General features: G+C 43.1%; 2 protein-coding genes across 3 annotated transcripts in view; both read right to left on the reverse strand.

The window, feature by feature from the left end:
• The window catches only part of hif1al (hypoxia inducible factor 1 subunit alpha, like), a 17391-nt gene extending 10477 nt beyond the window's left edge, over positions 1–6914 (reverse strand). Inside the window, exon 1 of one of the 2 annotated variants that reach the window (XM_061047232.1) lies at positions 6827–6914. In XM_061047232.1, the coding sequence (XP_060903215.1) occupies positions 6827–6861 (35 nt within the window). In that variant the 5' untranslated portion in view covers positions 6862–6914. Of the gene's footprint in view, positions 1–172; positions 195–6826 lie in introns of those variants that run through there. The other variant, XM_061047233.1, reaches the window with a different exon arrangement.
• Positions 6915–7678: 764 nt separating this feature from the next.
• Positions 7679–15000, reverse strand: part of zmp:0000000529 (WD repeat-containing protein 20) — a 17696-nt gene continuing 10374 nt past the window's right edge. Inside the window, exons 3-4 of the mRNA XM_061047234.1 lie at positions 14086–15000; positions 7679–12251 (exon numbers count right to left, since the gene is read on the reverse strand). The exon at positions 14086–15000 is cut by the window's right edge and continues 504 nt beyond it. Of these exons, the coding sequence (XP_060903217.1) occupies positions 12204–12251; positions 14086–15000 (963 nt within the window). The 3' untranslated portion in view covers positions 7679–12203. The remainder of the gene's footprint in view (positions 12252–14085) is intronic.

Below are 15000 nucleotides of genomic sequence, written 5' to 3' on the forward strand. Positions count from 1 at the left end.
GAGGAGGAGGAGAGGAAGAGGAGGAGGAGGAGGAGGAAGAGGGGGAGAGGAAGAGGAGGGAGAGGAGGGAGAGAAGAAGGAATGTGTAGAAGAAAGAAAGTGGGATGGTCGGAGGGGAAAAGCAGAGAGATATAAAATAAGGATCATTTCATGCTCCCTCGGTGTTCTTCACATTTCTCTCTGAGCTCTACACTCTGTGACATCACAGCACGCTCGTTCCTTTACTCTGTTGAAAACAAGTTTCACTTTGACTCTAAACTACTTTATTTATTTACTCAAAAATTCAGTTTAAAGGAACAAATGAGAGAAACCAGATCACAGGACTGTAAAAAAACTCCTTTGTGATGCAATCTTCAAATTTAACATTCAGCTGATACTTCAGTCTCACTTTATTCCTGTAAGACATCAAACTGTATAATCAGTTTGAAATGTCCTGAATGTCCACCTCTGAAGGCCGCTGACTTTTGAAGCTCATCTCTTGTGTGCTGGACGTTTGAACAGAGACACAGTGACCTGTTTGGGAATGTGGGTGAGAGTGTTAAAGATCAGCTGTTTGAATTAGGGGTCGACCGGTTATCGGCCTGGCCCGATTTTGAGCATTCGGCCGATTATCTGTATCAGTGTTTTATCTGACCTGTAGCCATTAAAGTTAAAAATTAATGAATCAAAGTTCAACTACTTTGGCTCTGCTGCAGGTGTGTTTGTTTTCTCTCACTCTGTCTCACCTAATGTCCTGCTCATAGCACTATCTGATTGGACGTCACACAATCAACACTAAAGCCTGTTTGCCTCTGACGTGGACAGAGCTGAGAGCAGCCAGGAGGAGAGTCTCAGGTTTAACATTTAAACTAAATCTTGTGTTGGAGTTTTTAATATTTTAAATTGTACATTTTGACAGAAAGATTTTTTATTTTTCCTGTAAATGAATATCTGTTCTGAACTACTAATAATCGCTATCGACCCTGAAAAAACAACATGGTCGACCCCGTATTTCAACCACAACCACAGCTCACACTCAACTTTTCAACACACTAATCACAGATTGTCATTGTGATTGTGAGCTTCACAACAAACTAGTGCTGCTTTAAAGTGTCTCGTTTAAAGTCTTCAATCTCTTTCTGAGGGTTTTTATAATCTCTGATATTCCTCCACAACAGGAACAAAAGCCGAGCTCTTTAAATCACGCCTCGGTTAATTCATCCTGCTCATCAGGATTCAAACATCTTCCTCTGTTTTTCATGTTTTACTGTCAGTTCTACTTCTTTTTGAAAAGACAAAAGTCTCACATCCTGGATGATAAATGTCCTGACTGTTCACGACCCGGGCTGAGTTCAGCTCTGCAAACACTGCTGCATGTTTCTTCTCCAAATTAGAACAAAACTCAAAAATGCAAAAATGTCCCAAAACCGAGAGGAACAGAATGTTATTTATTCGGTCCAGACCCTCCTCACCCGTCCCTCCCTCCCTCCCTCGCTCGCTCCTCATCCCCTCTCTCTCTCTCTGTTCTGTTTTGGCCTGTACCAAACATCACGTGCTGACCAGACACACACACAGGTCACATTTCTGTTCAGTTGGCGGATGAACAATGACGTGAAATCAAACACAACAGGATCAAAATACTCCTCTGGAAAAACACACAAAGCATTCACTGCACGGTGAAGAAGAAGAAGAAGAAGAGGAGGAGCTTCCTGAGGTCGTCCAGAGTATTTCAGTAATGAAACGTGACTCTAAATCCATAATCGAGCTCGTCCTCGCTGCACCTCAAGGACACAAAGACACGAGCAGAGTACAAGTTAAAAATAACATCTGAGCTGTGACGGTAAAGCAGCCGGCACGCACGCACGCACGCACGCACGCACAGATATCGCACGGTCTTTTGACCTTTATTGATATATAAGACAGCTGAAGAGAGACAGGAAGTGTTAGGAGGAGAGAGTGGGGGATGACATGCAGCAAAGGGCCGAGGTCGGATTTCAACCCACGACCGCTGCGCCTGACTTCTGCCTCTGTACATGGAGCCAGGTCATAACCTCTATAGGGTATCAGATCCCCTCTGACCCTGGTCCCCTTCAGTCCAGAGTCCTGGACTCCTCCAGACTAAACCTGGTGAAGCAGCATGTAGTCTCTGCCTGTAACTGAACAAACTGTCATCAGAGACGAGATGTGAACATTCTTAAATCCATCCATCCATCACCTTCAAGCTTCACAAGAGATGTAGTCTAATGACTTTAAATTGTTTGATGTTTGAAAATGATTTGATTCTCCGTTGGTAAGATTTGATCTGCTCCTCTTTGTATTTGAATATTCACTCCTTGTCTTCCCTGTGTGAAGCTCTTTGAAATGTGCTACATGAATAAAGTTGCATTTCCTTTAAATGATTCAGCATGACGTGATGTCCTGGACGCAGCGTCCCTCTGTTGTGTTTATTTTGTTCTCTCAGGTTTACGTTGACTCATCATTTCTCAGAGCTGTCAATCAAACAATGAGGGCAGGACTGAGACGGGTTTTTATTGTCTACGAGTCACTTCTTCCTTTTTCTCTTCTGAAAAATCAACAACAACTACAGATTCATTTTATGATCAAATAATCTGCTGATGGTTTGAAAAAATAAAATTGCTTGAAAATGTAATAAAAGATAAGAGTGAAATTTCTTTTTACTTTCAAGGGTATCATATCTGATTCATATTCCTTTAGGGTCTCGATACCAACACTTTAAACTGCTTATGATAATGACACCTGTTTGGTTACCATGGCAACAAAAATAGAAGTCCTACACACCTAATGTGGGGTCATTTCTCATTTTTAATTACCAAAAACTGTTATCACACTTCTGCAAACTGTTACCTCCTCTGCTCTCTGTCCCTTTATCAGAGACATAAACACATCTTTTACATTCTTCTGACATGCTAAAAGGATTTGGCAAATGTCAGTATTTGCAGATTTGGGATTTTTAATGGACTAGCTCTGCTCTCTCTCTCTTTTGCCTGCAGCAACTTTGGGTTCAAGTATGGACTTAAGATCTGACGTTTTTCAAACGATTTGGTATCGCAGCTCAACAAACCTGACGGATCTGAATGTGTTTAACATGATATGAGACCTGGAGCTCTCTATCTGAGCTCAGACAGACCTGCAGCACGACAGAACAGGTCAATCTAGGGAGTTAATAACCTCTCAGGACATTGTGTGTTTAGGAACAGAAATACAGAATGATTTCCCCCAGGCAGACATGTCAGCACAACATCTGTCACATCATGTGTGAATATAAATATTAGAGGAGTGTGTTTATGTTAGAGCTGGGAACAGTGTGTCCTCACAAGGCTGACTGTACTCTGTGAAACGGCTCCGGTTGCTCAATCTGAGTGTGTGTGTGTGTGTGTGTGTGTGTGTGTGTGTGTGTGTGTGAGTGTATGTTTGTGTGTTTGTTTATACAGTAACTGCAGTTACACACACACACTAAAATTATTCCGGCAAAGACACACCCTCAGCTTCAATGACACACACTGAGCGTACGTGTGTGTGTGTGTGTGTGTGTGTGCAGCATGTGGGAGCACAGTGTCCTCGAATGTCCCCTTTCAGAGCGAGAGAGAGAGAGAGAGAGAGAGAGAGAGAGAGAGAGAGAGAGAGAGCTGAAGAGGAAGGATTACACACACCGAGCTGATGACTCGTCTTACTACGTGCAGAGTATCTGATGAACCTCTGAATAACAGATTAAGCCGTCTTTGTTTGGGTTGGAACAAAGTGTTCACAAAAACAAAAGAGAGTTAAAGTGTGTCAGAGCGTGCAGCTTTCAAACACACACACACACACACACTGATTCTCCACTTTGGGACAAACACTGAGCCAAAAATATTCCAGACTGAGTACAACGGCCATTTTTTGTTTATTTACAACTCTAATGTTCCAAAACAAACTAACATCTGTATTTTCACAGCCTGCTTTCCAAGAGAAGAAAACTTTCCTGCACGCCTGCTTGTGATTGTCCGTACTGAGGTATTACTAAAGTTTTAGTTCTAACAAGATTTCAAACCTTGAACCATCAAAAAACCGACCATGAAGAAGATGTTTTAAAAACGTTTAATGGAACTTTGATCTGAAGTTTAAAAGTTGAAAATGAAGATGCAAACACACCAGTTATTATTCTTATTAAAGAGTAATCAGATGAATCCTTTCCGCATTAACAGATTAGTTTATATAATAGCCATCACATATAGGGCTGGGCGATATGACTACATGACTGTTATGTCACATCAGTCGATATCGATAATTATCACAATACATTTTCAATCATTATTCTTACAAATTTAAAGTCTGATTTTTGCTCCGGAGTGAAAGTTGAAGAAACCAGATGGTTAATCTTTTTAATTGTCTGAACACGACAAACTTTACTTGAACAGAGGAACATTTCACCATCGTATAAGCACGGTGCACTGTGCAGGAAAACACTGAGAAAAGTGATATTGTGATAATTATCGTCGTCGTTTGAACACCCTGTGGTGTTCCCCAAGGTTCCATACTTGGTCCACTCCACTTCTCCATTTACTTACTCACCGCTAGGCCACATTTTTGAAAAATACAACATATCTTACCACTGTTACGCTGATGATATACAGATTTACCTCCCCCTCGAGCCAAACAACTACAACAAACTCACAAACCTCACAAATTGTCTTCAAGACGTAAAATCTTGGATGGCCACAAACTTCCTCCAGCTCAACAACGCAAAAAACTGAAGTTATCTTGGTTGGTCCACGGCACTTGGCAGACTCAATTTCACCCCATCTCGGGCCCATTGTCCCAGTCCGTTAAATCTCTGGTAAAAAAAATCTTGGCATAATATTTGATTCAGCACTAAAATTTGACAAACAAATAAATCAGGTTGTAAAATTCAGCTTCATGCAGCTCCGATCCATCTCCAAAATAAGACCGATCCTATGTTATTCCGACCTGGAGAAAGTTATTCACGCATTCATATCCACTCGCATCGATTACTGTAATTCACTTTATTTTGGTATCATCTCTATCCCGCCTTCAGCTCACACAAAATTCAGCAGCCAGAGTCCTAACACGGTCAAAAAGAAGAGATCATATCACCCCAGTTCTTGCCTCCTTACACTGGCTGCTTGAAGTGTACATACCTTGTATTATTCTATATTTGTATTTTTTATCCCTTTATTTAACTGATGTAAATATGTTTGATTTTTAACTTCTTGTCATTTTTAATAATTATTTTCCTGTTTTGCTTGAGCTGTTGTAACAAACAAATTTCCCCCATGGGGGATCAATAAAGTTCATCTTTATCTTTTATCTTTAGTCAAGCTGAGGATTGATTTTAAAATCCTTCTGACTGTGTTGAAGACATTAAATGGACTTTCCCCCGCCTACTCCTGTCCCCATATCAGCTGGTGAGAGATCTTAGGTCATCAGCACAAAACCTTCTGTCACCTATAGCTCCAGGACAAGGTGCAATGGGGATCAGGCTTTTCTATTGCAGGAATTCCAAAACTGTGGAACTCTTTGCCCCCAGACATCCGTCTCTCTCACACTATTGGTGTTTTTAAAACTCGCCTTAAGACAGATTTTTACTCAGTTGCCTTTAATGTTCAGTAACCCGTCAAGCACAAAACCCCAGAGCTCTGTTAGTGTCACACTGGAATTAACTGTCACTTGTTCTTGTCTGTTACTTTCTAATGCTTTGTTTCTGCAATGTTCAGCACTTTGGATCAACTATGTTGTGTTTAAAGTGCTAAATAAATAAAGTTGAGTTGAGTTGATCACCCGGGCCGACCAACAGTTTCCTAAAAACTCAAAGTAGACGTGTTTGAATTCCTGCTTTTGTCTGACAAACTGTCCAAACCTGAAGATATAAAGTGCTAAATTAACACATCTGAGGGGTAGAAACCACACACACACACCAACAGAAGGTTTCAGGTCCTCTCAGGTTCTGTGTGTGTGCAAACATTTGTCTCTGAGTGAGGCCCCTCCCCCACCTCTGCTATTTACAGCTCCAGTGTTTGCATTAAACTCGGACATGGTTTAAAAATGGCTCAAAGCCAAAACCTGAAACCCAGATATGAACATTTGTAAGCTTCTTCTCATCCACATGAGCAGAGAAGGAAACAACAAGGTCAGCTGTGAACCCTTGTTTGACCATCAGTGGAAGTTCCTGTTTTTTGAGATGGAGGATCTAACACAAACTCTGCCCACTTCAGTGTCCACGCTCAGACTGGAGGAAAGCAGTGGATGTGAGGCAGCTTCATGAAGTCTCAACATGTGTTCAGAATCTGCCATCTGTTAACTTGACTATATGACAGTAAACTATGATGATCTACTGTTCTTATTCAGCTCAGATGTTCACATGTCTGTGGCTTCAGGACAAAAACAAACCAGAAGATGAAACATGAGTGCAGCAAACTGAAGCTCCTCACGGTAACAGTCTGAGGCATGAACAAAGGCTGCAGAGGAGAAACAACAAGAACACTTCATCACAGCTGATCGATGCTGCAGGAATATCACTTCTGATTCAAAATAAACCAGAGATAATGTTTACTTTAACGTGAACTCACGACAGAGAGTCACAAACAAACCACAGCCTCATATTCAAACATATGCAAATATAAAAAATTCCCTCTAAAAATCTTTTCTTCTGCAGAGATTTCACACTAAACAGGAAGCAGAACACCAAACACACACACATCCACATTGCACGGTTTGCATTCTGAGCACAGTCGCAGTTTCATTGTGTACGGTTCAGCTGGACTCGGGTCTTAAAGTTGACTGATAATTAAACTGGGATTAAACCAGGTGAATAATTCAAACCGTCTCTCACCGTTTGACCGGGACGATGTCCTCTCTCTCGTCCATGTTTGACCTACAATCCGAGCTGCTGCTCCCCCTTTTTATTTTTGTTGCTGGTGTGACAAAACTGGAGCAACCAAACCCCTCAGCTCTGTCAAGTCAAAATCTGTGAGAAACATTCCACTTCCGCTCAATTTCAAAGTAAAAGTCCCTGTGAGAGCAGGACAGCGTTGTCTCCAGGATGAAGGTATCAGATTATATCAATACATTTAAATGTGTTGTCTACACATTCACAGAAAGAGCTTTGTTTTATCACACATACTTTAAACCATAAACCTCTCTTTTAAGTGTCAATCCTACGACGGAGGATTAGGGCGACGTTAAAAAAAAAAAAAAAAAAAAAAAAAGTCGTAAATTTACGACTTTATTCTCGTAAATTATTATTATTATTTTTTTAACATGACCCTAATCCTCCGTCGTATCAATCAGTGTTTGGATGTCAGTTTGTTTTGAGTCCCTCTTTGGGGTCCTTAAAAAGACGATTAAAGTTTCAATTAAACACAAAAAAATGATGTTAACTTGCATCTGTTTGAGTGTTTAAAGCTTTTAAAAGTTAATGAAGAGATATATAAATATTGTGTCAGTATAAGTAGGAGATGAAATAAATCTCACAGCTTTTATTCTTGTGTTCATTTCCGGTTGCGGGTCTCCGGCATGACGTCATCCGTCCGGCCCGCCTCGCCCCTCGGCACTTCGACAACTTCCGTCGTTTCTCGGCGGAAATCGTCGTTTTCTTCCGCCACCGGCGCAGAGAGGAAGTGAGTGTGTCTGTGGCGCCCTCTGCCGGTCACCAGAGAGAGATAGACATGCAAGTGGTGTCTGAATTTATTCACACACACACACACACACACACACACACACACACACACACACACACACACACACACACACACACACACACACACACACACACACACACACACACACACACACACACACACACACACACACACACACACACACTGACATGAATACACACTCAGTTGTTTCAGGTTTAACGTTTTAATAACAGATCTCCATATACAAACAGTGATGTCATTCTGCCTTTTACCTCCACCGGATCAGGCATAAGGTTTGTGAAAGCGTTAGTGATGATATGGTGTGTGTGTGTGTGTGTGTCTGTGTGTGTGTTTAAGTGCATATGTGGGTGTGTTAACTGTGTGGTGATAGTGTAGAGAGACGTACACACATGCACTCTAAAAAAAAAGTGAAAAATAGATTTGAAATAAAACAATAAAAATGAAAACAAACTGAACAACATACTGTGTCTGGAGTGACTTTTGTTCCCGTGGTGCTGAAAGGTTTGAGAAGTTTTTTTGTGCAGAATGAGACTCAAAGAGGAAAGTGTGGATTCTGAGGTTATTCTTAAACACTGTTTCGGCTCATTTCTTTATTTTTCTTTTAGTTTTCTTTTGTTCTTTCTGCTCATAGATGCAGCAAATAGAAGAGGGGAGACGTGGATTTTAACTACAGGTGTTTAGTTGCAAAGAGAAGTGTGTTCTTCACGCTCGTCTGTGTCTCCTCATGGAAGGTGAAAAGTTTGCTCCAGACTGAGATCAGGTGTGTGAGTTAATGTCACAGAGTGAAGAACAAACAAAAATCTGTTTTTTAACTTCACAGGAAAAATAATAAAATTATAATTGACTGGATTTAAAGAGCGCCTTTTAAGGGACCCAAGGTCGCTTCACACGATAGAGGGACCAAACAAAGAACAAAACGAGCAGTCCGATAGGAGGTTACATTTGTTTAAGAAAGAAAGCTGCACAATCAGCCTGCAGAAATGTAAACTTTTAAATGTGTCTGTGTTCAGTGAAGGTGTTTTAGGAGCATTTGATCAAATCGTTGATGAATTATTTAGATGTGGTTTTCCCCTCTCAGACGTTTGATGGTAGTGAAGCATTAATTTAGCCCTAATGCTGAGGTTGACCCCCACAGCTTCATGAGCTCATTCAAGATTTGCTCAGCGAGTCATGCTGTTGCTATGACAACGGGGCTGAGTATATATGGGCTGCCTGCAACAATAACCCACACACACACACACACACACACACACACACACACACACACACACACACACACACACACACACACACACACACACACACACACACACACACACACACACACACACACACACACACACACACACACACACACACACACACACACACACACACACACACACACACACACACACACACACACACACACACACACACACACAGTGCAGAGAAACAAGGGTGTAACCTTGGCTCCTGCAATCCTGGATGTTTTTCTCTCTTGCTATTTATAGCTGTCAGACAGGTGGCACAAAAAAGTTCCTGACATAAAGGGCGATTATAAATACTGCTGGACCGCTGCACCATAAGCCTTCCACTGGCTCTGAACATACATGTACAGACAGTCAGTGGTTTGTTTTAGCCAAGACGAAGAGGCACGTGTAAGGAAGGAAAACATCATGCAGAACTTTGTCTCTTCAGTCGATGTTTTCTAGAAGAGGAGAGCGATGGTGTGTTGATAATCAGAAACAGGGTTAGCGCCATAAAGAATCAGATATGAGTTCAACACATTATTGTTATTTAACATGCCTGGAAGCATTTTTTGGGCCGATCATCACATATGCATCATGTTTTAAACATTTTGGACAGGAGTTTACACAAAGACATGTGACATATGCTCAGATGCCAAAATTAGTTTAACAACAACAAACAGCCAGTTTTTTTAACAGTAAAAAAAAAGAAGTAAAAGTTGCAAACAAAATAATAGTCTTAAAACGAGGAGTGAAATACATTTAAACTGATTTTTTGGGGTCAGTAACGACATTTGGCTCGAGTGGGGCAGTAGCAGCAGGTTCTCCTGTCAGTCAGTTAGGACACGCCCCTTGTTAGCCCTGGTTAGCTCGTAGCCTTGATATGGTCTGGACAGATGAGATTTAGAAGGGTCGACTCCTTGTACATTTTTTTCCAGTGCAGAGAGGAGCTATAGGACTGGAGGAGTTTTTCAGGCCAGGATACAAACATGTTAAATTCTGCAGTGAGGGAGCATGAGGTCTTAGGGGGATTCCTTTGTTTTTGGAGCCTGCTTCAAGTGGGCATTCGAGGAACTACAGTTTTTTTTGACTTGTGCATCGGCTTCGCTTGTCAACATTGGAGCTTGCCTCTTGGTTTAAACAGCCTGCAAAGCAGTATTTCAATGAATACTGAAATTTTGGCAAACGTTGTGTTTTTGTTTCCCAAAAGAATAAAGCAAGGAAATTAAAAAAAGGGGGAACAAAAGAGCTGCATCTGTTCTCTCATGGCTTCTGTACAAGAGGGAGAATTCCTATTCTTAAAAAAAAGGATGCAAAATAAGAAAGGACCTACACATTTTCAATCCTCTGAACCGAAACATACCCAGTGAATGATGAGTCGTAGGAGCTGTTTCTGCACAGAGGTCAGATTAAACTAATTAACTGTGGAGTTATTGTATGTGCAAATTCTTGCAAGAGGCAATTCAGGTGCAACATGGAGTCCAAGACACAGAATACAAGATGCTACACCATGACATGATTGTGTGTGTGTGTGTAGGTGTGTGTGTGTGTTGGGAATGTGCACTAGTGTGTGTGTGTTTGTTCGTGAGCAGGTTATTCATTAAGATGCTGTTTTGTCTGCACTTGATATTCAGCAGAAATATGATCATTCAGACGTATTAACTTCAGCTCAGATGTACAGCCAGCAGCCGCTTTTTGAATGTTGCTCTCTGTGCTCGACTCAGCTCGTCTGAAAAGTTACTCTGGACCCCAAAATGCTTTAAACCTCACGCGTTCGCAGGGGACAAACTGGAGAACCTCTATCACACAAAATAAAAACACATTGACATCTTCAAGTTCCCTAAAACGGCAGACATTCCATTTTTTAACTGTGGTTGCTATGTACAATAGAAGGATCTTCATATATTAATATTCTTCTTCTCTCCTCTATTTTTTTTCTTCTCTTCCTTGCTGTCAAGTCTTTGTTTCCATACACATTTGTCCATTTTGTATTTATAGAGTATTTTCAGTATTTACATTATAAATTACTACACAGTCTCGTGATAAAATAAATAACTTAAATAGAACGGCCGTGGCTTTTTGCAGTGTCTTTGCATGAGGGGTTAAGACAGGAGGGATGGGGTGAAGGGTTTGCAGATGGGAGAGGATAAAACGATCTCTGCCTGTCTGATGCAGTCGTTTCTGCAGAGAAATACTGAGGAGGCGTGTAGTGAAGGCGAGGGGGCCGACGCACTGGGAGTGAACTTTATTCCCACAGTGGCACGAGGTGGGAAACCCTCCCTGAACCATATCCACGTGTTGCTCTGTCCTAAACACCATGAGAACATCAGGAATCAGACATTTAGCATTTCAGGTTTGTTCCTGGAGAGATAAAGGAAACACTTTTTTATCCTTTAAGGTTTTATATGTGATTTTTTGATCCAGCAGATGTCGCCCTTGAGCTCCAGCATGAAACCAAAACAACTTGCGCTGTATTGTTGTGTTAGCATGCTAATGCTAGTGATCTTTATTATGCTCGTATCTTCACACTGCATGTAAATTTACCTGAAATGAGCGTGATCTAGAAACACAGTTAAGCAGTGAGTACAGTATGTTATTCTTCTTTTCTCTAGTCGCTCAATTAAACAACTTTTATTCACGAGGGGAGGAGTCAGCCGGCCGTCCTGGCGATGTAAACAAAGTGAAGATAGGACTCTGAAAACTCTGAAAACATCACAGACAGTGGGACTCGGGTGTTACACCCATTGTAGACAGTCATGACTCACAGAGTTATTTTCAGAGGAGATACTTGATTTCTACATTTAAGTGTGAAAAATCACATAGAAAGACTTTAAATCTGATGTTGCATCAAAGTTGTTTCTAAAAGGTTGGTAGGTGCCCATTAAAATCCTCTCACTTTGACCAGTTCAACTCTTATTGGTCAGGCTTTTATACATAGAAAAGTATGTTAGATAGCCTCTTTACTAGATTTAAGCATATTTAAGTCCAGCTAACTCTGTAAAAGTTATAAATATGTTGCAGTACTGTTTTTATTTTTTTTCCACATGTGAATAATTCAGGAAGTGTTTCCTACTGATCGAGCCACCATGAGAGTAAAGTCCGCTGTGCTCGGGGTCATGGCGTGGTACAGAGGGTTATACTGATGGGATAATACTGAAGTGGTAGGTAGAGGACGGTCTCCAGGTTTTTGGCCCCTAATTCGACATGTTTGAGGATCACTGGAGACTTTGTTGGACTGTGAGAAGATGAAGGATGAGGGAGGAGGAGACAGAGGGAGGGAGGGAGGGAGGGAGGGGAGAGTGCAAAGCTTCTCCTCCAGCTATACCACCGTGCCGCTCGGAGAGTTCCCGTTCTGTGCTGTCAGGTTCTGAACAGAGAGAGAGAGAGGAAACACAAAGGGAGAGTTAGACACCAGGGGCGATCACACCAGGAAAATCTATAACCCTACTTTTTTAGTGCAGGGAGAAAAGAAAAAGAAAGTGTTGCTGAGGGGGAGAGATGAAATCAGATCATCTGTTGAGCTTTTTGAAGAGGTGTAGTCTGAAACATCCAGCAGGTGACAACAGTCAAAACAAAATGATTTCTGACCTGCGAGGGAAAACATTTTTTACGGGTCAATTTTCTTTAGAAAAATTATTTTTAACCGCCCAATACCTGACTGTAACTGTTTTATTTTTAAATTATTTTAGTGTTTATATTTTATTGTTCTTATTGTTCTTTTATTGATTTTATTTTCTGTAGTAGCTTTATCTCATTTCTCGTTGTTTATCATTTGTGTATGTTTTCTCTGCATCATTGTAAATTAAGTGATGAAGGTTGATGATGACATTTGTTTGCAGCACATTAACGTGGCTGATGACTTTGCCATGACGCTATCTGTGAAAGGAGAGTGATTTGTACACATTAGGCCTGGCTCAGACTACAGGATAATCAGGCCCACATGAGGTCTGTTCCCCTTTACCAACAATCAAGACGGTGTTCCTGACTCAGAGCTGCTCACAACCGATTAGTATAAAGATCGATCTGCATCAGAGCAGCCCCTACTTATATCAAACATGTTTGATATTTAGGATTTAAAGAGGACATATTCTCCCCCTCCTCCACCTTTTCAAACAGTCCCCTCCTCCACCTTTTCAAACAGTCTCCTCCTCCACCTTTTCAAACAGTCCCCTCCTCCACCTTTTCTAACAGCCCCCTCCTCCACCTTTTCAAACAGTCCCCTCCTCCACCTTTTCTAACAGCCCCCTCCTCCACCTTTTCAAACAGTCCCCTCCTCCACCTTTTCTAACAGCCCCCTCCTCCACCTTTTCTAACAGCCCCCTCCTCCACCTTTTCAAACAGTTCCCTCCTCCACCTTTTCAAACAGTCCCTTCCTCCACCTTTTCAAACAGTCCCCTCCTCCACCTTTTCAAACAGTCCCTTCCTCCACCTTTTCAAACAGTCCCCTCCTCCACCTTTTCAAACAGTCCCCCTGTGGTCTAAATGAAACATCTGTGCTTTGGTCAAAATATAACATGAATCAAGCACCAGAGGAGGTTTGTGACCCTGTATAAACCAGCTCTCTCAGAACCCCCCACCCCCCCCCCCCCCCCCCCCCCTAGTTTTGTTCTAGTCTGGGGGTGGAGTCCATGGGTGGAGATACCAGGGGAGGGGAGGGGATTTTTTTTTTTTAACCAGAATCCCACTGTGACATCACAAGGAGAGCAGATTTTAAACAGAGCATTTTTCTCTGTGTTGTAAGACTTATGCAGACCACAAACAAAGGACTGGATGGGTTTATTTCACATGTTGTGGGTCAGTAGACTCTCAGGTTACTCAAATAAATGTTCACAAACACTGTGGAAGTGGATTTATCATAATATGTCCCCTTTAAAATTTTGACCATTCTGTCAGGAAAGAGTCTGGCAGAAGTTTTGCGCCTGACTACAATAACCATGAGAGAGACGAGGGAGGACAGGAGAACAACCGGCAGCAGGATGAAACTCCAGACATTTTTTCACCTCCAAACTAGTTTTTATGTTTTTGCAAATCTAACCCCCGGCTCCATTGTTTACGAGCGGTCATGTGAGGGGGGGCGCCTCTCTGCTGATAATCTGAGTAAAATCCTGTGATGTGTCATGTGATGTTTCCCCCCCTGGGATTAATAAAGTATTTCTGATTTCCTCAGTCAACTGTTTAAAAAGAGAAAGTTTTAGACGTACCGCCTTCCCCGGCCGCGCCCAGGTGCAGATGAGCCCCTCTTGGCACGCCGTGATGATGCAGTCGTCCATGAACACGAGGACGGTGAGCCGCTCGTGTGCGATCTTCTTGCACACCAGCGGCTCCAGCAGCGGCACCTCGTGCATGCGCGGGCACAGCGTGGTGCCCAGGACCTTGGCGGCGTCCAGCCGGTTGCTCCGCGGCGCCACGTTGATCTTGTCGTTGCTCTTGCTGATGTTGCCCAAGCTGTGGTACCGCTTGTGCTCCTTCTCCACGCCGCTGCCGGAGCCCGACTTGTCCGACTTGCGCTCCTGCAGAGACAGCGTGGCGAAGCGGCCGATGCTAAACGGCGTGCTGTTTCCTACATTGCTGCTCCCGCCTCCTCCGCCGCCGCCGCCTCCCGTGCTGCCCTCTGTCGCGCCCTGACCTTTGGAGGCGTTCGCCACGGCGGGGTGGGGCAGAGAGTTGGAGCGAGAAAGCGAGCGAGGGAGCGGCAGGGGGAGGGTCGGGGGGTTGGCGGTGCCCGTGTTAGTGTTGGGCGGGTGATGGTGCCCCTCCACCCCTCCGGTCCCTCCCCCCACTACCGAGGTGCTGTTGACCGCCACGCTGCCCGAGTTGGACAGCGAGGGCCCGAAAGTGTTAGTGAAGGCGCGGGTCAGCGGCAGGCGAGGGTATAAAATGTCATCCGTCAAGTCCCAAAGACAGAATTGCGTGTCCTGTCCCACCGAGCCGAACCGGTACGTGACGGACGCCGAGCCGCCTCCTTTAGAGCTGTGGCGAGAAAGACGCGACAACGTGCTGCTCGTTCTGACCCGGCCAAAGTGCATGGAGTTATTCGGCGCCCCCTGGTGGAGGTCTTCCTCGCTGCCGCTGAGCTCCATCGGCTCCTCGTCCTCCAGGGAGGTCGTGAAAGGGTC

This window comes from Labrus mixtus, chromosome 9 (assembly GCF_963584025.1).
Source record: "Labrus mixtus chromosome 9, fLabMix1.1, whole genome shotgun sequence".
Lineage (NCBI taxonomy): Eukaryota > Metazoa > Chordata > Actinopteri > Labriformes > Labridae > Labrus > Labrus mixtus.